The sequence below is a fragment of the Perca flavescens genome, chromosome 23, assembly GCF_004354835.1.
Source record: "Perca flavescens isolate YP-PL-M2 chromosome 23, PFLA_1.0, whole genome shotgun sequence".
Lineage (NCBI taxonomy): Eukaryota > Metazoa > Chordata > Actinopteri > Perciformes > Percidae > Perca > Perca flavescens.
Genome location: NC_041353.1, coordinates 22,256,252 through 22,276,365, shown reverse-complemented (window position 1 = coordinate 22,276,365; position 20,114 = coordinate 22,256,252). Strand labels below are relative to the sequence as shown.

At 40.7% G+C, this 20,114-nt stretch overlaps 1 protein-coding gene across 3 annotated transcripts; it reads right to left on the bottom strand.

The window, feature by feature from the left end:
* Window positions 1-5,877: 5,877 nt before the first annotated feature.
* ccdc107 (coiled-coil domain containing 107) lies at window positions 5,878-16,982 on the bottom strand. Of its 3 annotated transcripts, none has more exons than XM_028571070.1 (6): window positions 16,668-16,982; window positions 14,575-14,792; window positions 13,615-13,684; window positions 13,400-13,490; window positions 9,819-9,928; window positions 5,878-6,482 (listed from the first exon to the last, which is right to left on the bottom strand). In XM_028571070.1, the coding sequence occupies exons 1-6, from the start codon at window positions 16,807-16,809 to the stop codon at window positions 6,082-6,084; spliced, it is 1,032 nt and encodes a 343-aa protein (XP_028426871.1). In that variant the 5' UTR covers window positions 16,810-16,982; the 3' UTR covers window positions 5,878-6,081. The 3 variants fall into 3 exon arrangements, with proteins under 3 accessions (XP_028426871.1, XP_028426872.1, XP_028426873.1); XM_028571071.1 differs by having other exon boundaries at window positions 14,575-14,789; XM_028571072.1 differs by lacking the exon at window positions 16,668-16,982 and adding an exon at window positions 16,394-16,430 and having other exon boundaries at window positions 14,575-14,789.
* Window positions 16,983-20,114: the final 3,132 nt, after the last annotated feature.

Here is a 20,114-nt window from a genome sequence, read left to right as displayed (position 1 = left end):
GAGCAAAAAGGAACTTACTTAAAGACTGCCATTTGTCAGGTGGCCAGAAACACGACTCCAAATGAATGATAATGTTGCGCAGTGTCTGCTGAATGTGTTAATAAGCAACAGTTGCTACAATGTAACGTTACCATGCCATATCAAGTAAAAAGGTGATAATGGCTCGTTATGTTTAAGGTGAGAGCTTGTTTTCACTGCGCGCGCGCCCCCACCAGCCCAACTTCTTCTATCTAACATTTGGTCTGTGATGAATTTAATAACCTCACATGCTTTGCATCTCTGCAAAGCATGTGAGGTCTTTTATATAGACCTTAGTGGTCCCCTAATACTGTATCTGAAGTCTCTTTATATAGTGGTCCCCTAATACTGTATCTGAAGTCTCTTTTATATAGGCCTTAGTGGTCCCCTAATACTGTATCTGAAGTCTCTTTTATATAGACCTTAGTGGTCCCCGAATACTGTATCTGAAGTCTCTTTTATATAGACCTTAGTGGTCCCCTAATACTGTATCTGAAGTCTCTTTTATATAGACCTTAGTGGTCCCCTAATACTGTATCTGAAGTCTCTTTTATATAGACCTTAGTGGTCCCCGAATACTGTATCTGAAGTCTCTTTTATATAGACCTTAGTGGTCCCCTAATACTGTATCTGAAGTCTCTTTATATAGTGGTCCCCTAATACTGTATCTGAAGTCTCTTTTATATAGGCCTTAGTGGTCCCCTAATACTGTATCTGAAGTCTCTTTTATATAGACCTTAGTGGTCCCCTAATACTGTATCTGCAGTCTCTTTTATATAGACCTTGGTGGTCCCCTAATACTGTATCTGCAGTCTCTTTTATATAGACCTTAGTGGTCCCCTAATACTGTATCTGAAGTCTCTTTTATATAGAACTTAGTGGTCCCCTAATACTGTATCTGAAGTCTCTTTTATATAGACCTTAGTGGTCCCCTAATACTGTATCTGCAGTCTCTTTTATATAGACCTTGGTGGTCCCCTAATACTGTATCTGCAGTCTCTTTTATATAGACCTTGGTGGTCCCCTAATACTGTATCTGCAGTCTCTTTTATATAGACCTTAGTGGTCCCCTAATACTGTATCTGAAGTCGACCGACTGCCACTTTGCTCGTTTGAAAGCCATGATGTCTCTCTCTCCTGGGGGGGCCAAATTCTCTGGGCGGGCAAAGCAGAGAAAGGGGAGGTAACCTTGCTCCTTATGACCTTATAAGGAGAAGATTCCTGATCGGTCCATCTGAGCTTTCATTTTCTCAAAGGCAGAGCAGGATACCCAGGGCTCGGTTTACACCTATCGCCATTTCTAGCCACTGGGGGACCATAGGCAGGCTGGGGGAACGCATATTAATGTTAAAAAAAAAACTCATAAAGTGAAATGTTCATGCCATGGGACCTTTAAAGGGGCTGTACACAAAATAATGAAGAAAAACCGGCAGCTGGGATTGCCTCCACACGGCTCTCACAGACCATTACCCGATATGTGAAATACCAACATGAAAATATAAGATGCACACATGGCCGGAGCGGCTATCAAAACAAAGAACAGAGAAACCTGGATTACAGCACACACAGAGGGATTGGGACCCATTCTATGCTCAGGACGCCATTACATTACTCCACTATATCTTTACATAGCAAATATGTGTTTGTTGCTACATAAATGTTCTGAATGTTGAGTACAGCCTCTTTAAATAACCGTCATCTGTTCAAAAGTCCAGACAGCATCATCTTCTTTTGTTTTATTTATCTTCTAAGGCAAGCTAATTTCCCTCACTCAACCCCCACACGAATCACACACAATTCAACACAGAACTGTGACAATGCATAGAGGGGAAGGACTGATACAAAAACATTTACAAAATAAATTAAGGCAAATATTTGTGGGTTACAAGACGTGGCAATAAATTCCATGTGTCAGAATTCAGGAAAACAGTGAAAACATGAAGCCGACCAAAACATCCTGCAATTGTGGGCTTCACAATAAGATTTCATACTTTCATCTTATATCATGATACAACTGCTATACTACAGGGGCATTTGCATTTTGGCAGATATGATAATTACTATTTTAGTGGGATTCTTTAACCAAACATTTAGCAAATTTTATTACATCAATATTTGGGCAACTATTATGTACTGCAAAGTATAATGAACATGACAGTATATCCCTACATGTGAAGTCCCACTCTGTAACAGACAGAGACATATGATGCAAAAATGATCATACATACTGAGATTAATGACTAATCTGGTGCTTTGTGGCCATCATTTATGTAATTTAGTCATGAAGGTACTGCTATTAACTGACATCAGCACAAATTACAAGATTAGATACAAGCACCCTAATAGTAGCTGGACGTATGTTACCCAACAACAGACAACATGGGAACAACCAGAAAGCCCCCTCACAGTGACCTCTCACATGCATTTCAAATAAAAATTTAAAAAAAACGATTGAAATATAAGGCTAAGTGATAACCGATTCCTTTCTACGATAGTGGTGTACAACAAATACCCAACAAACCTAAACACATCCAAAATAACGCTGATTTAAAAAAGTAATAAAACAGTGGAAACATTTAGTGTTTTTTGGGTGATGAAATGATCGTCATTTTCCTCTTGAATAAATAAATAAAAACATCACGCAGTCACAATGTACTAGTCTCGCTTTGACAGACCTTCCTCCACCGCAGCGCTGTGGAGGAAGGTCTGGTTAGTTCACACAGCATTCCGGGATGGGAGGAAAACGTGCTCTGGTTTATTGGCATTTCTTTAAACCAATCACAATTGTCTTGGGTGGTGCTAAGCGCCGAACGGAGCCACGGTGCCTCTGCAAAATAGCCTCGGGAAGGAACTTGTTTTGGTGGAACGTGTGTACGTTTGAAAGTTGTTTTAGTCGTTCAACAGAAAACTCAGATTGGACAGATAGTCTAGCTAGCTGTCTGGATTTACCCTGCAGAGATCTGAGGAGCAGTTAACCATAGTCCTCACAAATCCACCGGAGTTTAAAAGTCAAACACAAAGAAAGCCCAAGGTTACTGATATCCAGCCTAAATGAGTGAAACCCGGCAGAATTTCCGTCGGGCAATGGAGCAATCCCGGAAGTAGAACGTCGAGGATATAGACTATAATGTACAGACAAAACATTATTGAAAAAACATGCAGTTATGTTTTGATGCATAGACAGCATTCCACAAGCCCAAGGTCACACTTCTACAATGTATATTATATTATAATATTATGCTGTTTAAGTAGGCTCATCACATCCAGCATTAGTGTCATCCCTTTGATAAAAAAAAACAAACATTGTTTATGGTAAGACTTCTATGGATTTTGTCATGAAATCAATTGTCTTTGCAATTTCCTCATACCCGTTAGGGGCAGAGGGTTTCAGCACAGGATGGGTTAAGGGTTAAGATGCAACAATAAAAGCACATTTTCTCTAAACAGAGAAGCTGGGTCTTTAAAGACTTCCAGGCTCATGTCCTGTGGCATTTATCATGGTGAAATAATCACCATTTTTTTTCTCTATTGCAGACATTTCTACTCGTCATAGCAGGAAACACACACATGGCACTAATATGAACAATTGTAGTGTCCCAGTAAGACATATCAGTCCTTGTTATTAGTTACATCTATGTTTGACAAGTTGTGCACCATGCAAAATATAATGGTAAAGGCAAATAAGCAACAGGTGGCATTGGACACAACCTTATTTCATGTAGATTATACACTTCAATGTTTGGCAATCAAACAGGTGCAAACCTAAACCAATGACAGAGCTAACTAAACAAAACGTGTATAGACATTTCCAATCCAAAATCAGGCAAGTTTAAAAGGGTGTTGGAGAAAATGACTGACAACAGGAAAGTAAAGGAAATACGGGCTCTATTTGCCTGGGAACGCCTCGGGATCCCCCAGTCGGAGCTGGTTAATGTGGCTCGGGAAAGGGAAGTTTGGGGTCCTCTGCTGGAGCTGCTCCCCCCGCGACCCGATACCGGATAAGCGGGCGAAGATGGATGGATGGATGGAAGACTAAAACAAGTAGTACCATACAATGATGGAAATTTCCCAACCCCGACTATCCTGTGGTTTGCCCATCTCTTTTGTATTCTTGTGCACAGTGCAGTGCAAATGGTTAAAAAGTGAGCGATTTTTTTAATATAATGCGGGGAATGGATGACTGAAGACCTGAGGCCAGATGCATAAACAATATGTATGCGCAAAAAACATTTCCCACACATAAATTGCTACTTATAAAAACAGTGTGTGGTGAGAATGTGCGAGAAATCATTCATACTAGACCACGTGCACGCGTTTTTGTGTACCAATCCGAGGGTAATATGATAAGGTGATGGAAATGAAAAATTAGAGACTTTAATTTTGTCGACGTTGTTACACTTATCTCCGCCAAGGCGGTCACGTTCATGGCTCCGTCGCATCCGCTGTCAGCATGATTACGGACAAACTTCTGGCTCGATTTCAAAACATTTTTTAGTAGGGTGTAGCAGGGCCCATTAAGGAAAAAACGTAACATTTTGGAGCAGATCTGAATCACATGGCAGACAAACTAATTATTTTCAATAGCATTGCGAGATACGGCATCTGTGCTGCATTCGTGTCGAAATGATCGGAAAAATGAATGTGAACAAATCAAGTAATGTCTGGACTGCGCCACGTTATTATGAAGATGGATGACAAATTAAAAAGGAAAAATATGAATGAATGCGGTGAGGAACCTAATAAATACAGATGCTTCCATGCAGGGAACAAAAGCTCACTGAATGGTTTGAGGAGTACTGGTGATGAGTTAGCTATTGACATGGGGAAGAGCTTGTTTTCCCCAGTACATAACTATTTGAAATGTTCATGGCTATGCTATAGAGGAGCCTAGGGAGACATTTTGTAAATAGTGAGTTTATATTGAAAACTTTCAACCGCGGTTGGCTTAATAGCCCCAGTGCTTCAACACCCCATCACTAATGGCCTTCTATGGGAGTTTTTTTTTGTGACTGTTAGACAGCTCTCCTCCACCATCATCAAAACACCCAATCAGAATATCCTTTTAAAGAATGCTGTTGATCCCTCCAGTAGAGCACTGAAACTGCTCTGGAGGCTTGTGGTGGACCTACGGAAGACACTTAATGTCAGTTTTGTTTTTTTATACTTCCCCCACAAATGTACATTAAGCTTTAGAAGGCAGATCAGCTTACTTCCGCTGCAGATTTGTAATGCGCCATATTTGCTGCTTGGTGAGTCGTTCTTTTCATGCACCAATGTGATTAGCACAGCGGTTTATAAAAAAATAAAATAAAAAAAAAATGTATGAGACAAGTAACGTGACTGACTGAGAGGACGAATAATCACCTATTCCACTTCACCTAACCCTTTTGCACACAGCACACCGCACCTATATGAGCAATAATAGCAGAAGCACTTGGATACGCTGTCCTTGTGAGTGCAACAGGAAAACAGAGCCCTACGTACACTACCGGGCAAAAGTTTGGAGTCACGTAGAAATGTCCATTTCACTCCATTACAGACAGAATACCAGCTGAGATAAGTCACATTGTTTTTTTTAACCAGGGCAGCAGTTCTCAGATTACACTGTGTGCTTACATAATTGCAAAAGGGTTCTCGACTGTTGTAGAAACAAGTGGCGGATCTTTAATATAATATCTACATTGCCCATTATCACCAACCATTCATCCAATGTCCCAAAGGCACATTCTGTTTACTAATTTGATATCATTTAAAAAAAAAAAACTAACTGAGAAAACATTAGAGAACCATTTTGCAATTATGTAAACACATAATGTAATCTGAAAACTGCTGCCCTGCCCTGGTTAAAAAAATAATGTGTTCGGTCTATAATGGAGTGGAATGGAAATTTCTAAGTGATCCCAAACCTTTGACCGGTAGTGTATGTGTTTGATGTTGGAGAGCTTTCCTTAGGAGGTTATAGTTTCTTAGGAGTACAATATATGTTTTTGGTGAATATGTAGACAGCCTTTTCAGGTAATAAATAATAATAATAATCTGTCACATTTATGTCCTGCGGTGAGTTTAGTCGGGCCTGTTGCGTCGCCTGAGGCCGGGCGCGCGCTGTTTAGCTCCGACCTCCTCAATGTTTGTCTCATATGAGTCCTCTAGTGAAGGCATGAGCTCAGAGCCCTCCAACCCTTCTTCCTCTTCTTCTTCTTCTTCTTCTTCACCGTCCTCCTCCTCCGCTTCCTCCACCTTCCCTTCTTCCTCTGTTCCCCCGTCTGATTCCTCTGGTATGAGCTGCTTCATCTCTTCACCCTCCGTTGCGGCTTCATCTTCCAAATGCTTCTGGTAGACCTTTTCTGACGCCTCTGCTGCGCCTGGAGAGGCCTGCTTGTCCACCAGGGAAGCGTTGGCTGCCGAGGAGTCGTTGGCTTCCAGTTTCTCTATGAGGTCCTCAAGGTTACGCTCGCAGGATGCCTCTGGAAGATAAGTGATAGAGTACAGGTCATTCTAACCATCCTCAAGAGGTTTTTTTTATGCCTGGCTTTTGTAGCGTCTGGCCTTAAATTTGTTTGTGTCCGAGAACATACGACTTGCAACATGAAAGATGAAGATGACACAGCAACCACAATATTTAAGACCATTCAACTAAATAGTAACAAAATAGACAATAAGCCATAAACATATGTATAAATGACAACACCATAAGCCCATCATACACGTCTCTCCCCTAGGAGCCCTCCAGAAAGTTCAGGTACTGTTTCTAGTATTGACATCCAATCTGATAAACCGTTTATATGACATCTTTTCAAACGCCGCCACCCTAGCCATCTCACAAGCCCACTCCTGGATAGACGGCACCCCTTCATTCTTCCATCCTCTTAAAATAATCTGTCTGGCTATCACTAAACTAGTCTGGACCCAGCTGCTTATGTGTTTATCCATATCATTTAAGATTGACCCATCTCCCAGAACAAATCATCTTGGCCAGAATGGAACCTGGGTCCATGCAGTCCGAAATAGGTTATCATGTATCCTGGTCCAAAAATCCTGGACCTTATCACAGGACCATAGGACATAAAGTAATTGGCCGTCCTCTGTCTTACATTTTGTCTCCGGCTATTCTTTAAGACTGGGATTTTTCTGTATCTAAAAAACGGCTTTTACTAGAGAATTTACGCAACATTATTGATTATCATTATTGTTGTTCACTTTACAAGAGCTCACATAATAAATTCACTAATCACTAATTCTATCAGCACAACGGTATAAAGATATACTCTTCTGCTATGGGATTCTCTTTTATTATCAGAAATAATGTTCACTGAGTCTTTTCAGTCACTTCTATTCTGCTGTTTTTCAACTGCTGTTAAAGGGTCAGTAGCTAACATTTATAAATAAATAAATAAATAATAAGTTGTCCAATATCAGACAGATAGTCTGCTCCTAGTGCTCCTGATGGCGTTTCAAAGTTTCCACCACGGCCAAAGATTAACAACCAATCAGAGAAGAGGAGTCTAACACAGGGTCACTCGTGAACTGCAATTAAGATGTCAAACTACATGTTCTGTTTAGCTGTTAAATGACAAGGGACCGCCCACCGGCCGACCTGCTGAAGCAAACAAACATTCCCATTTTACAGCTAAACCGTAACGAAAATATGTTTCTGAAAACATCGGAGTACAGAAATAGATGATGCAGTCACAGAATCTTGATTAATATTTGATCAGCCCTGCCTAGTTTGACAGTTTGAGCTTTTCAGATTGATCCGATTCATGTAGTAAGGTCAGGATATAGTGAAATAACTATGGTGGGGGGGGGTGGGAATAAAGCCTGACATCTACGAGTCTTCAATATGGGAATACGGGAAACAATAACAAATCTGAGCTATAAAACTACATGCTATGAATGGCAAGTTTGGAAGAACATTTGTTCTTGGTTTAAAGAAAAGCAAAACAACTCCGTTTTTTTTCTCCTATCCCATAATGTATGTGTGGGGTAGCCAGCTCTATCTCCACAGCGCTGTGGAGATAGAGCTGGCTATGGGAGACTAATGTCCTATGAACGGCTAGACAGCTTTTTAATGTGAAACATCATGCAGGCAGGGTTACGTTTAATTGAGATAGATTAATGGCAGAGTAAAATGGCAACAAGGAAGAAAAACAGGAAACAATCAGGGAATGGAAAGACACCGCATTTCTGTTCAAATTAACTCAAAGCAGCAGAGTGAGAGTGGGAGGACTCTGTTACTGTAATGATATAATCAGTGCAGTGGAACATTGTGTACATAATACTAAATTCATCAATAGAAATTCATGGAGGAAATGTGGAGCTTGTACTAAACCGAATCAACAGCCAATTAAAGCAGGAAGAAAACAGGGTGGCTTCTTACTTAAAGACGGTAAGATGTACTTAGAAATCTGGGGAACAGAGGCCGGTTTCTAATGGCTGGTTTTGAAACTCAGCAGGAGCTGGCTGTGAGGCTGAAGGTGTGATAGTGAAATCAGCAGCTGGGGTGTCTGTTGCAGTGAAAAGCTGCAGATTCTGATAAGAAACCGCAAAAAAAAAAGAAGCACCGCAGCACACGTCATACTTCTATTATACGAACAAACGAAAGCTTGTCCGTATAATAGAAGTTGTTGTATCTACAATAGTAGCGCCCGTCTGATTTTTATCAGCTGATATAAGCGTATCACAAACAGATTAGTATGCCGGTCTTATTAGTAATAAAAAATTGTTGCACAGAAATGCCAAAGATGTGTCGGCAGTCATTTAGAAACTGTTACCATCACATACACCACCAGAGAGCACGGACATGTTCATATTGCAAGTGTGAAATGTGCAGCATAGCCGGTTCTTTAAATAAAAAAATAAAAAACTATGTGAAATAACGTTTTTCATATGTAAGCTATAACATACAGTATATCTTTGTCTCATCTTTTCTTCAAAAATCCCTTTTGAATTAATGTCTTTTGCAAGTATCAATATCCCTCCCTGCTGTATAATATTGTCACATTATGTCGCCGTCACCATCAATATTGAGGTAAAAAGTGTAGAAATATTATATTTGATTAATATCGCCCAGAATGTCAGAAAGTGAATGAGAACTTGCATCCAACCAGTCATCAGACACTGCTACAAGGTTTTGATCTGATCTTTGTGCAAATTAGACTTCGACCACATTTGTAAATGTAAAATCAGATGCAAAACACTTTTTTTTTTTTTTAAGATTTAAAGTCCTGCAGCACCGAGTCTCAATGTGGCTGCTCAATTTGAATTTGGTTTATCACAACAAAACACACACACACAGCTGATGGCACACCCACACAGTTTGCATGCATGGCTGTATTTTCAATAGTCCATCTAGCCTGCAGTTTGCTGCTTTGGGTCTTTTGGAAAAATCAGTTAACATACTGCATTAAGCATGCTAACATTTTGACCAGTGTAGGAAACTTTTCAGAATCACTGTTTAATAAATACATTTACAAAATTTGGTTGGCACTTTTAAAAAAAAATGTTTTTGATGTGAAATGAGCCCCGTTTAAAATGCATACAGTAATCCCCACCTTGTGTCAATTTGATTAAAAAGGTTTATTTTAACATTTTATTTGTTTTTCAAAATCTTGGGGGCAATTTCTGCTTCCCAGTCACCTTTTAGGGGGTATTTTGCCCCCCTCCTGTTTCTCTGTGACATGGATTGTGACTAAAGGTTTGTGATGCCTGAGCTCACTAGTCCCAGTGGATTACTGGCCAGTAACAGAGTCCTAATTCCTAAAGTCCTGCAGCACCGAGTCAAAGAGAGTTGATCAGCCCACCGTTGATGTTGAGGGGTGGACAGTCCATTCCTCTCTTCTTCATCAGGTGCCGGATGGTCTGGAGTTGAGACATGATCTCGTTCTTTTGATCCTGGGCCACCGACTTCACACTGAAGAGAAACAAAATGTATCTCAGAGGAGCTGCTCTGAGTAGGTAGTAAAACATTGCATTTCCATCTGATGCCAAGTAATAATGTTATCCAATTAATAAGCTTGTTTAACGAATATCATTCTTAAGACACAGGAGCCCTAGGATTGCCGCGCTAGTCTGTCGTCTGTTTGGACATACACCGAGGTTATCTGGCTGTTGTTTTGCTATTCTTTTCTTTAAGATAATTTTTTGTGCATTTTAGGCATTTATTGACAGGACAGCTGAAGAAATGAAGGAAGAGAAAGGGGGGGGGGAGAAAATGCATGCAGCAAAGGGCCGCAAGTCGGAGTCAAACCAGGGCCCGCTGCATCGAGGAATAAACCTTTAAATATTATAACCCATTTCCGTGATAGGGAATTGGAAGTGCTTTCCAAAAAAAAAAAAAAAACACCAAAAGCATCAAGACAAAATGCAAAAGAAACACACTTCAAAAAAGGACATTTACTATCAAAACCAGTAAAAGGAATGTAGGCGTTGCTGCTTTTCAAAGTGACTATATGTAACTTTTGAAGGTTTCTGTAAAACGGTGTAACTTTTCATCTGATAATCATGAATGACCTGTAACAGCAAACAATATTAACGGCGAAAAGAACACTATTTTTATGGAGTTTTTATTAATGCCTCTGCCTGGTCCCATTTTCCCCCACGAAGCCACAGAATGATTTGCGGCAGGTACGCACATGGTGACGGGTCACAGATTTTGGTTTAACAACAGAAAAGCCTGTGTTAGCGTATATGCCAGCGGAGCCAGGTAAAAGGTAGCCGGAGATTTCTTTATATATATTTGAATGTTATTTTAGAAGTTAGCTGCTGTAGTTATGGCTGATACTGGGGCAGGGCCATTACTGCATAGAAGGAAATTAAACAAAGAACAACTAAAAGCTAAAAGAAAGTGAGACAACAGGCGATAACGCGAGTCACACTCGGTCTGGCTTTCAACAGATGGAGACAATTAAGGGATTGTAAACGATTCAAAAACGTCCCTGAACTGGCCCTCAGGTATTTCAGTTTTTTGTCATTGTTGCGGGCAAAAATCCTTGATTATGCGGCATGTTTTCTTAAAAAATGCGATGCAATATGCGGGATATTTATGCAATGAAATTGCGGGAACTTGCAAAAATTGCAGGAACTTGCAAAAACTCCGGTTGGATGAAAAAAAGAGAAAAAAGAAAGTGATTCCCCCAACAACCTGCTTTTCGATGATGTTCACTTTGCATAATTACGTCACTTCATAACGTTCCCATGGCAACAGGGGAAAATGGCTGCTCTTGTGTGAAGTAAACGCAACATTTTTAAACTTTCTGCTAAGATACAGTGAGGAAAATAAGTATTTGAACACCCTGCTATTTTGCAAGTTCTCCCACTTAAAAATCATGGAGGGGTCTGAAATTGTCATCGTAGGTGCATGTCCACTTTGAGAGACAATCTTAAAAAAAAAGAAAAATCCAGAAATCACAATATATGATTTTTTAACTATTTGTATGATACAGCTGCAAATAAGTATTTGAACACCTGAGAAAATCAATGTTAATATTTGGTACAGTAGCCTTTGTTCGCAAGTACAGAGGTCAAACGTTCTTCTCTAGATCAGTCAGGTTTCTGGGCTGTTGCTGAGAAACACGGAGTTTGAGCTCCCTCCAAAGATTCTCTATTGGGTTTAGGTCTGGAGACTGGCTAGGCCACGCCAGAACCTTGATATGCTTCTTACAGAGCCACTCCTTGGTTATCCTGGCTGTGTGCTTCGGCTCATTGTCATGTTGGAAGACCCAGCCTCGACCCTTCTTCAATGCTCTGAGGGAAGTGGCCCCGGTCATACATGGCCCCGGTCATCCTCTCCTTAATACAGTGCAGTCGCCCTGTCCCATGTGCAGAAAAACACCCCCAAAGCATGATGCTACCACCCCCATGCTTCACAGTAGGGATGGTGTTCTTGGGACGGTACTCATCATTCTTCTTCCTCCAAACACGGTTAGTGGAATTATGACCAAAAAGTTCAATTTTGGTCTCATCTGACCACATGACTTTCTCCCATGACTCCTCTGGATCATCCAAATGGTCATTGGCAAACTTAAGACGGGCCTTGACATGTGCTGGTTTAAGCAGGGGAACCTTCCGTGCCATGCATGATTTCAAACCATGACGTCTTAGTGTATTACCAACAGTAACCTTGGAAACGGTGGTCCCAGCTCTTTTCAGGTCATTGACCAGCTCCTCCCGTGTAGTTCTGGACTGATTTCTCACCTTTCTTAGGATCATTGAGACCCCACGAGGTCAGATCTTGCATGGAGCCCCAGTCCGAGGGAGATTGACAGTCATGTTTAGCTTCTTCCATTTTCTAATGATTGCTCCCAACAGTGGACCTTTATTCACCAAGCTGCTTGGCAATTTCCTCGTAGCCCTTTCCAGCCTTGTGGAGGTGTACAATTTTGTCTCTAGTGTCTTTGGACAGCTCTTCGGTCTTGGCCACGTTAGTAGTTGGATTCTTACTGATTGTATGGGGTGGACAGGTGTTTTTATGCAGCAACGACCTCAAACAGGTGCATCTAATTTAGGATAATAAATGGAGTGGAGGTGGACATTTTAAAGGCAGACTAACAGGTCTTTAAGGGTCAGAATTCTAGCTGATAAACAGGTGTTCAAATACTTGTTTGCAGCTGTATCATACAAATAAATAGTTAAAAAAATCATATATTGTGATTTCTGGATTTTTTTTTTTTTAGATTATGTCTCTCACAGTGGACATGCACCTACAATGACAATTTCAGACCCCTCCATGATTTCCAAGTTGGAGAACTTGCAAAATAGCAGGGTGTTCAAATACTTATTTTCCTCACTGTATATGTGACTTTTTTGCAACGAAAATGCGGGAATTATGAAATCATGCAAGCCCCGCATATTTTGCGCGGAAATCTGCAATTTATGCGGCGAAAGTGCGGCGTATTTGAAATAAATGCGGCCCCCGCATTAATATGCGGACTTTGGCTGATTATGCATTGAATAATGCGATCGCATAATCACGTTTTTTCTGGAGGGACTGGTATGTAATATGTCTATTTCATTCATAAAATAACTTAACAATGCGCGATGTGGTTGTACGACAGTAGCCAACATTAAATTACGTTTTTATTCCTTTTAGTCCGTGTTGGCCTACTATTTTCTTGTTTTTCTATATCCGTCTATTCTGTGCAATGCTCCATTTTTTCTACACTCTCAGACTTCTTAAGAGTGACAACTTTTCTGCTGTCTCAAACATTGAAAACAGTAGAAAATATCATTTCTGAAGCCTGCCAGTGGCCTCCTTTACACTGCAGGCCTGCTAAAAGGAAATGGGACAGGGGCGTAAAGTGGGGATCAGGTTTCAGAACCACAACGGAGCACAAGGCGTGGTGGAGACCAACTGAAAACTAACTAACACTGATCCTCCCTTTACCAGTTAGTGAGCGGGTCCAGCTGTGTGAGGATGGAGTTGAGCATCCTCTCCGTCTGCGCTAGCCTCTGCTCCAGCTCGTTCAACTGGTTCTCTGCACCAAAACAAACACATACACACAAGAGAATAGAAACCTTATCTCTGAGTTATTCCCCACTCCCTCACAGGTACAAAACACAGGTATGCAAACAGAAAGCCCAGTGCAGCACAATACACACCTGCTTCCACAGATTTTTTGGCTCCTTTTGCAAATTTGGCCTTCTGTGCCTGGTCATCTGTAGACTTGATCTGCGAGTTGAAAAGAATGATGCGATACACATTTGGTTTTTGATTTGAAATAATCTCAATGGCATTTGGTGTTGCAGTTAGGGCTGGGAATCAGGTACCGATACCAATACCGTGACTTCAATACCGCTTCCTGAACAATACTTTTTTTTTTTTTTTTTTTTAAATACTAATTTTATAAAATGACACTACAGCAAAAATCTTTTTTGCTCGGTGTATAACAGAGTTTTTCCTGCGTGTCTCTACAACGTGTAACATTAGACAGCCAATCACGGACATTATTAGATCTTGGTAGAAGCACGCTGCCTGCCTATTGGCTCACTGACGCTGATGGGATTTATCCTTAGGTATTGAAATTTGGTATTGAATGACGAGGCATTTTCAGATACCTAAATCTAGCCTAGAAATCTAGACGCACCCTAGTGGCACTCTCTGTTGACTTGCGAGCTGGAAAAACCAAACTCTGGTCAGGCCAATCACATTGTGTATAGAGTCGGTGGGCAGGGCTTATGGCTGCTGCTGCTGGGAACAGCGCTCTTTTGGAAGACTTTGAGTTAAGCTTTTCTTTGAAAAAAGAACAAAGAACGGCACAGAAATCATTCTTAAAAAAAAGGAAGATGTGTTTTCGGAGTTTTGCCGACCGGATACGGCCCAAGTTGAATCTATCAACTAGCTCCGCTACCTTCTTCGTTGCTCTGCCTGGTTGTAGCGATCCTATTACGTGCAGAGGGAATTTGAAAGACAACCGTTTATCCCGCCCCTCGGATTGAGCCCCGTCAATGGTGAGTTCCCGGACGCAACATCTGGATGTGGGTCTGGCTTGTCAGGCTAGGTCGGTGCCTAAAAATGATCAAACTTAATACCCAGCCCTAGTTGCAGGTGTCTTCACTTACCTTCAGAAACTTGTAGGCTGCAAACACTCCAACTCCGATGGCGTAGAGAGGCATCAGTGTGAACACGTAGCCCTTGTTGCTGTTGGTTTTGAACTTGTCACTCTTCAGCTCCTGCTCCATCAGCTTCTTCATCTGCAGCATGTTCTCGGGGGTCTGAGGTGTACCGGGGGCGTTGGCGACGGGCTGACCTCTCACTGCGCCCGGGCCCAGACCTGCTGCTACAAACACAACCGGAGGACAAACAGGGGGACAGGTGGTGAGGTGAGTTTCATTAAACGGCATACAAATTTAAACCAGGCTTACTTCAGTAAGTCAGGCTTGTTTTCAGGAGATTTCTTTTCTAAATGGGGTTTAAAAGAAACATTATTGGGACTTTGTCTTATTCACTGTATCCCCCAGAGTTAGATAAGTCCATACATCCCCTTCTCATCTCTGTGCATGTCGTAACTCCGTCTGACCTACCCACCGAAAGCCTAGCTTAGCACAGATCGTGGAGGTAACCGGCTCCATCTAGCCTAGCTTAGCACTGATCCTGGAGGTAACCGGCTCCATCTAGCCTAGCTTAGCACAGATCCTGGAGTTAACCGGCTCCATCTAGCCTACTGCTCCCAATAAGTGACAAAATAATGCCAACATGTTCCTATTAACATGTTGGCATTTGTATAATAGCTTCTCAGGTGCTACGAGCAAATCACTCCGCCCAAGTAGCAGAAGTACATCACTATATCCTGCTGGTATGTGTTTAATTGAGATTTAAGGTGAGCTCAGAGAAACAGCAGATTCATGTGGAAACAGACTTCAGGTATCAAACTCTGCACATACATCACTCTGCAAAGTCAAGCTCCAGGTGACGGAACAATGAACTAAACATATTTTCGAGTGGAGGAGGTGTTTTAAACTCTGAGCTCAATGTCAGCTTTACAAAACCCTTCTAAAAGTGGTGACAGCAGCTGCTCCTTAAGTCAATAATTTGTGTAGGTATTAGTTATGGGAATGCCTTTCTTATTCGTTACCAATTTAAGAGACTCAAAGTACATAGCTATTTCAATTAAGTACATTTAAAACATGGGATTGACTTAGAACATTTAGCTTTGTGAATATGGAACTTGCCTAATAAAATTAAAAAAAAGATTTACAATAGTACACAAGTTCCTATCTCCACATTCAAAGTAGGTGATGACAACTTCAACTGTGATTGCATGTGTAGTTTTAGAAATTATGAAATTCTCAAAGTCCTTCCAGAATGTAATACAGAATGAACAACCATACAAAAAAAGAGGAGTTAAAGATTCTTGTTTTGTCTTACAAAAGGTGCATTGTTATCAACAAGCATGAGTTACAGATAAAATATACAAAACGTTAAGCATGCGTCCTCTGGTTAGCTGTAGGTATTGTGAAAGCAGTACAAACCAAGATAAAAACCATCTCATCTTAATGCTGATTTACACTTTATGGACAGTCTAGCGCTGGGCGATAGAGAAAATCAAAAATATTTACACAATGAGATTTGTGATAAATAATCAAAAGTAATGTGTATATCATGACTAAATGGGTAAAGGCAAATAATAGAACAGTTACAACAGTCTGGTGGGTTCAGAAAATGACATCACTTTACTGTAATGCAGCCTTTAAAACCAGGAAAAGACAAGACTTATGCCATATCACGATATTAAGATATCCAAAATCTAAGATGATATCACGATATCAATATATTGCCCAGCCCTAATGGACACAGATGGGAATGTGTGTAGACACTGACTTCACTGTACTAAGGTTTCATCAATTGCAGTGTACAATGGTGTTTACAAAAACACTGTACCGTTAAAATGACTTTATTGGACTCTATGGCGCTGAATGTCGGCGAACAATCACACGTTGAGGTGTGGTACAAAATCCCTTCAGTTTTGACCAGACAATCTTGCCTGTAGTCTTCTGGCATGACCTTTAATTTGGGAAACCTTGTCAGCGCACGCAATAGCTAATGCTATAAAGTGGAGAGTCTATAATGCGCTCGAGACTAAATCACTATAGCAATAAGTACCCAGGAGCCTTGCTGTGTCCTCTCCTTCTGCGACAACAGGGATCTGTCCTACCTTTTCGGGAGTAGCGAGGGTCAAATCTAGTTTCCTTCGCCCCGGTCCCGCCGCCGACGCCAAACATTCTGGGCAGCACGACGAACGTGAAAAGCACAGCCGTGAAAGCCATGGCGACTTGTTGGGATGTTGACAAAACCATCCTCTCGCGAACACACAAAAACGGCACGAGGAAGCAACGCCAAGCCGCAGAAAGATGTGTCTAGAGAGCCGAGAGACAGGGAGGAGGCGTTGGGCTGTCAGGCTAACATACAGTATCTGAGACCTAAAGACCCAGGCTGTTCTGCCCGAAACAGCTGCGCTCTGATCCGCTGCAATAACATGACCAGGACTTCCGGGAAGGGCGTTTTCAGAATAAAAGCGTCTGAAAAACACAAAAAAATACTTTATACTTGAGTTTAAGCTGCTTGTGAGTGGATTTTTTTTTAGAAGCTTTTTAACCAAGAGTTTGATAATTGTGAACTTTTATATACAATAAGAAAATAAGTCCAGTCAAGTGAAATGTACTGTATTTCTAGCACATTTAAAACAATGTTAGCTGACCAAAGTGATTTACAACAGAATAAAAGGTCAACAGAATACAACAAAATATTTTATCACATTTACATTTACCCCACACAGGCAGAGAAGCTAAATATTTTATATACTAATTAAGTGAAATAACAATTACTAACAATAGATGTGCAAGGACTGTGAAAGCTTGTTTAAAATATTGTGTATTGCTGCAGAGGGCAGAGGAACAAACATGCAATTGCTGGAATAAGTTGGAGCCTTGGGAGTTTTCCGGAAGCAATGGGTGCTGTTGATGTCTAATGTTTTAAGTTGTGGTGGTTGAGTGGTTATGATCACACTGGTGCAATATGAGTACCATGTTGTTTTGAAACATTCAGTTTTCAGTGGTACACTAGTAAAAGTTAACAAGGAGCTGTCGAGGGAGCCTGCATTCGTTCTCCTGAGGAAGTGAAGTCTTTGCTGCAAGGCAGCTGTGTTAAAATACCACGTAGAAGTCAATGAATCCGCCCACTTCCAAACACAGTTTGTTTGGAAGTAATGACGCAGATCTTTATACCCTCTTCTGTGATGGTCTTAATACCAGCTACATGTGGCTAATATGCATTTCAGACTTAGCGTTATACCAAAAAAAGATAAATATAATCCTGTTTTGCGTGCCTGGGACTATACATTGTGGAATTCAGTTCAATATGGCTGAACAAAAGTGACATTTACTTGGGTCTAAATGTTAATGCGCTGAGAGAGTGTGTACTGGTTGATTTGACACACACCTGCAGGAGTAGCAATAACAAATCACACAGTACCTAAACCACTTACATGCTGCTGTTGTTATGCAACCTACAGTATAAAAATACACATATAATGGAACTCTTAACTTTATATCACAAATTAATCTGATCTTTTAGCGGGTGTGATGATTAGATACAGAACACGTTTTAAACCAATTTCAGCAAATAGAAATGTCGGGGCTTTTATTTTGAATGCTACGTACCCATACTTCCGGGACTACTGGATTGACGTCTTCTCTGGTGGTAACCATATAGTAACCACAGCAAGGAACAAGCGCGACTGCCCCCTGCCGGCTTCAGGGATACTCTACATTGCTGTTTACTACATCTCAGAGGCAACTATTGTATTCTTTACTCTAAACTAGATACTTAGTCTTTTGTTCGAGCCCACATATGTGTTTGTATCTTAAAATACTGTTACTAAAAGTGAGTTAACTAAGAATCTCGTCTCCTTGAGTAATTTCAGTATACTGGTTGAGGATCAACGAATACACTGAGGAGGGGCAAATTGGAACAAGTTTGAATTGGAGTCATATTTTAGAGGCCTTAGGGCCCGAAGGTCCAGAACTGAGCCAAATCCTCAACAGCACCCAGTCGAAAAAGAAACGTATTAAAAATATACTTTAATAAAGCGTACACTTTTGACGCCCTAGGCAATCGCCTATAGCAATCGCCAGCCCTGCATACACAACACAAAAGTCAAACATTACAAACTGAGGCAAACAAATGTGGAGCAGTAGTAAAGCCATTTCGAACCCTATTTTACGCTTCCAGCTCACTCCTACCCAATTTGAGCATTACCTGCTGAATAAAGTTGAAAGTGTTTTTCATGCACATGGGTTAGTCCAGGTGTAGGGCGTAGATCAGTCCGAAACAGTCTGAAAAGGACCCAAAAGGCCTGAGGCAGGTTGGCCAGTTCATCTGTTGCCACGGACCCTTCCAAGATGATCCCTCCACCGGATGGGTTGAGCTGGGTATTATCTTAACCAAGGCAGAGAATTCCCACTGGAGTTTAAGTGTACGAGTCCTTGTCAGTTACATCCTAACAGTGAAAGAAACGTAGTGACAAGGAGAAAACATCAACATGCCAGTTAGACAGTGGTGTTTTGTGTTAGGATGAGGTTTGGACCCAAGAGCGAACACAGACTAGATGGTTGGGATTTGACTACAGTTCTTTGACTACAGTACTTACAGAAATCTTATAAATCAACGTAGGAGGGTGGTGATCCACATGGAGCGGAGGAGTGGAGGTAGGCAAGGCAGGCTCAACAACACACAGGGAGGGTGGCGTGGCTGGAAGCGAACAACAATTAATTTCCAAAACCGATACTTTCCCATAAGTACACTGAATTGCCACTCTAAGTATGTCAAATGTAATACACTTAAAAAAAATAAACTTCTATATAATTTAAATTACATTAACAACAAAGTACACTTTCAAAAAGTACATTTAAAACGTAATTTGATTACTGCTAAATTAGTATACTTACTTTTTGGACTCTGAAGTTGAACTTAATTGCATCTATTTTGAATTATACTTTTTGAAAGTACATATTAACTACTCTTTAAATAAAGCACAAGTAGAAGCATACTTGTTTTATACTTCAAGTACTTTATTCATATTTCTAATACACTAAAGCACATGTGTCAAACTCAAGGCCTGCGGGCCAAATCCGGCCCATCGCAGATTTCTTTCCGGCCTGCATATAAATTCAGGTTCACAATAGACTTTGGCCCACATAGTTTTTGTAGCTTTTTCAATGTTTTTTTCAGACTTTTTTTTACCACTTTTTCCAATGTTTTTTGGCCCGTTTTACGACGTTTTTCCCCCAATGTTTTTGTTGCTTTTTTTTTTCAACTTTTTTGTCGTTTTTTCTTTGATGGCAAAGTTACTTTTTTTGCTGACTTTTTGGGGTCTTTATGTCGACCAAGCTGTAAGTGAGAAGATTATATGAGACATGCAATACTGCCCTGCAAAGGCAAAAGACCTTAACTCGCTAGAGTGTGAAACTGAGAAAAATGACTTTAAAGTTTCTGTTTTGTCCAGACAAAAGTATTATAGGTAGAACTCCCAAAATTTGACAACTAGTTGTTATAATGAAGGAATGTTTGTATGCAAAAAATCTTGAGTTCAAAATTGACCTTT

Coding starts and splice junctions, on each gene's coding strand:
- ccdc107 (XM_028571070.1), bottom strand. CDS start 16,809: ATGGTTTTGTCAACATCCCAACAAGTCGCCATGGCTTTCACGGCTGTG. Junction 14,793..16,667: donor CCCTCGCTACTCCCGAAAAG/GTAGGACAGATC, acceptor TTGTGTTTGTAG/CAGCAGGTCTGGGCCCGGGC. Junction 9,929..13,399: donor CTGGACCCGCTCACTAACTG/GTAAAGGGAGGA, acceptor GTTTCTCTTCAG/TGTGAAGTCGGTGGCCCAGG.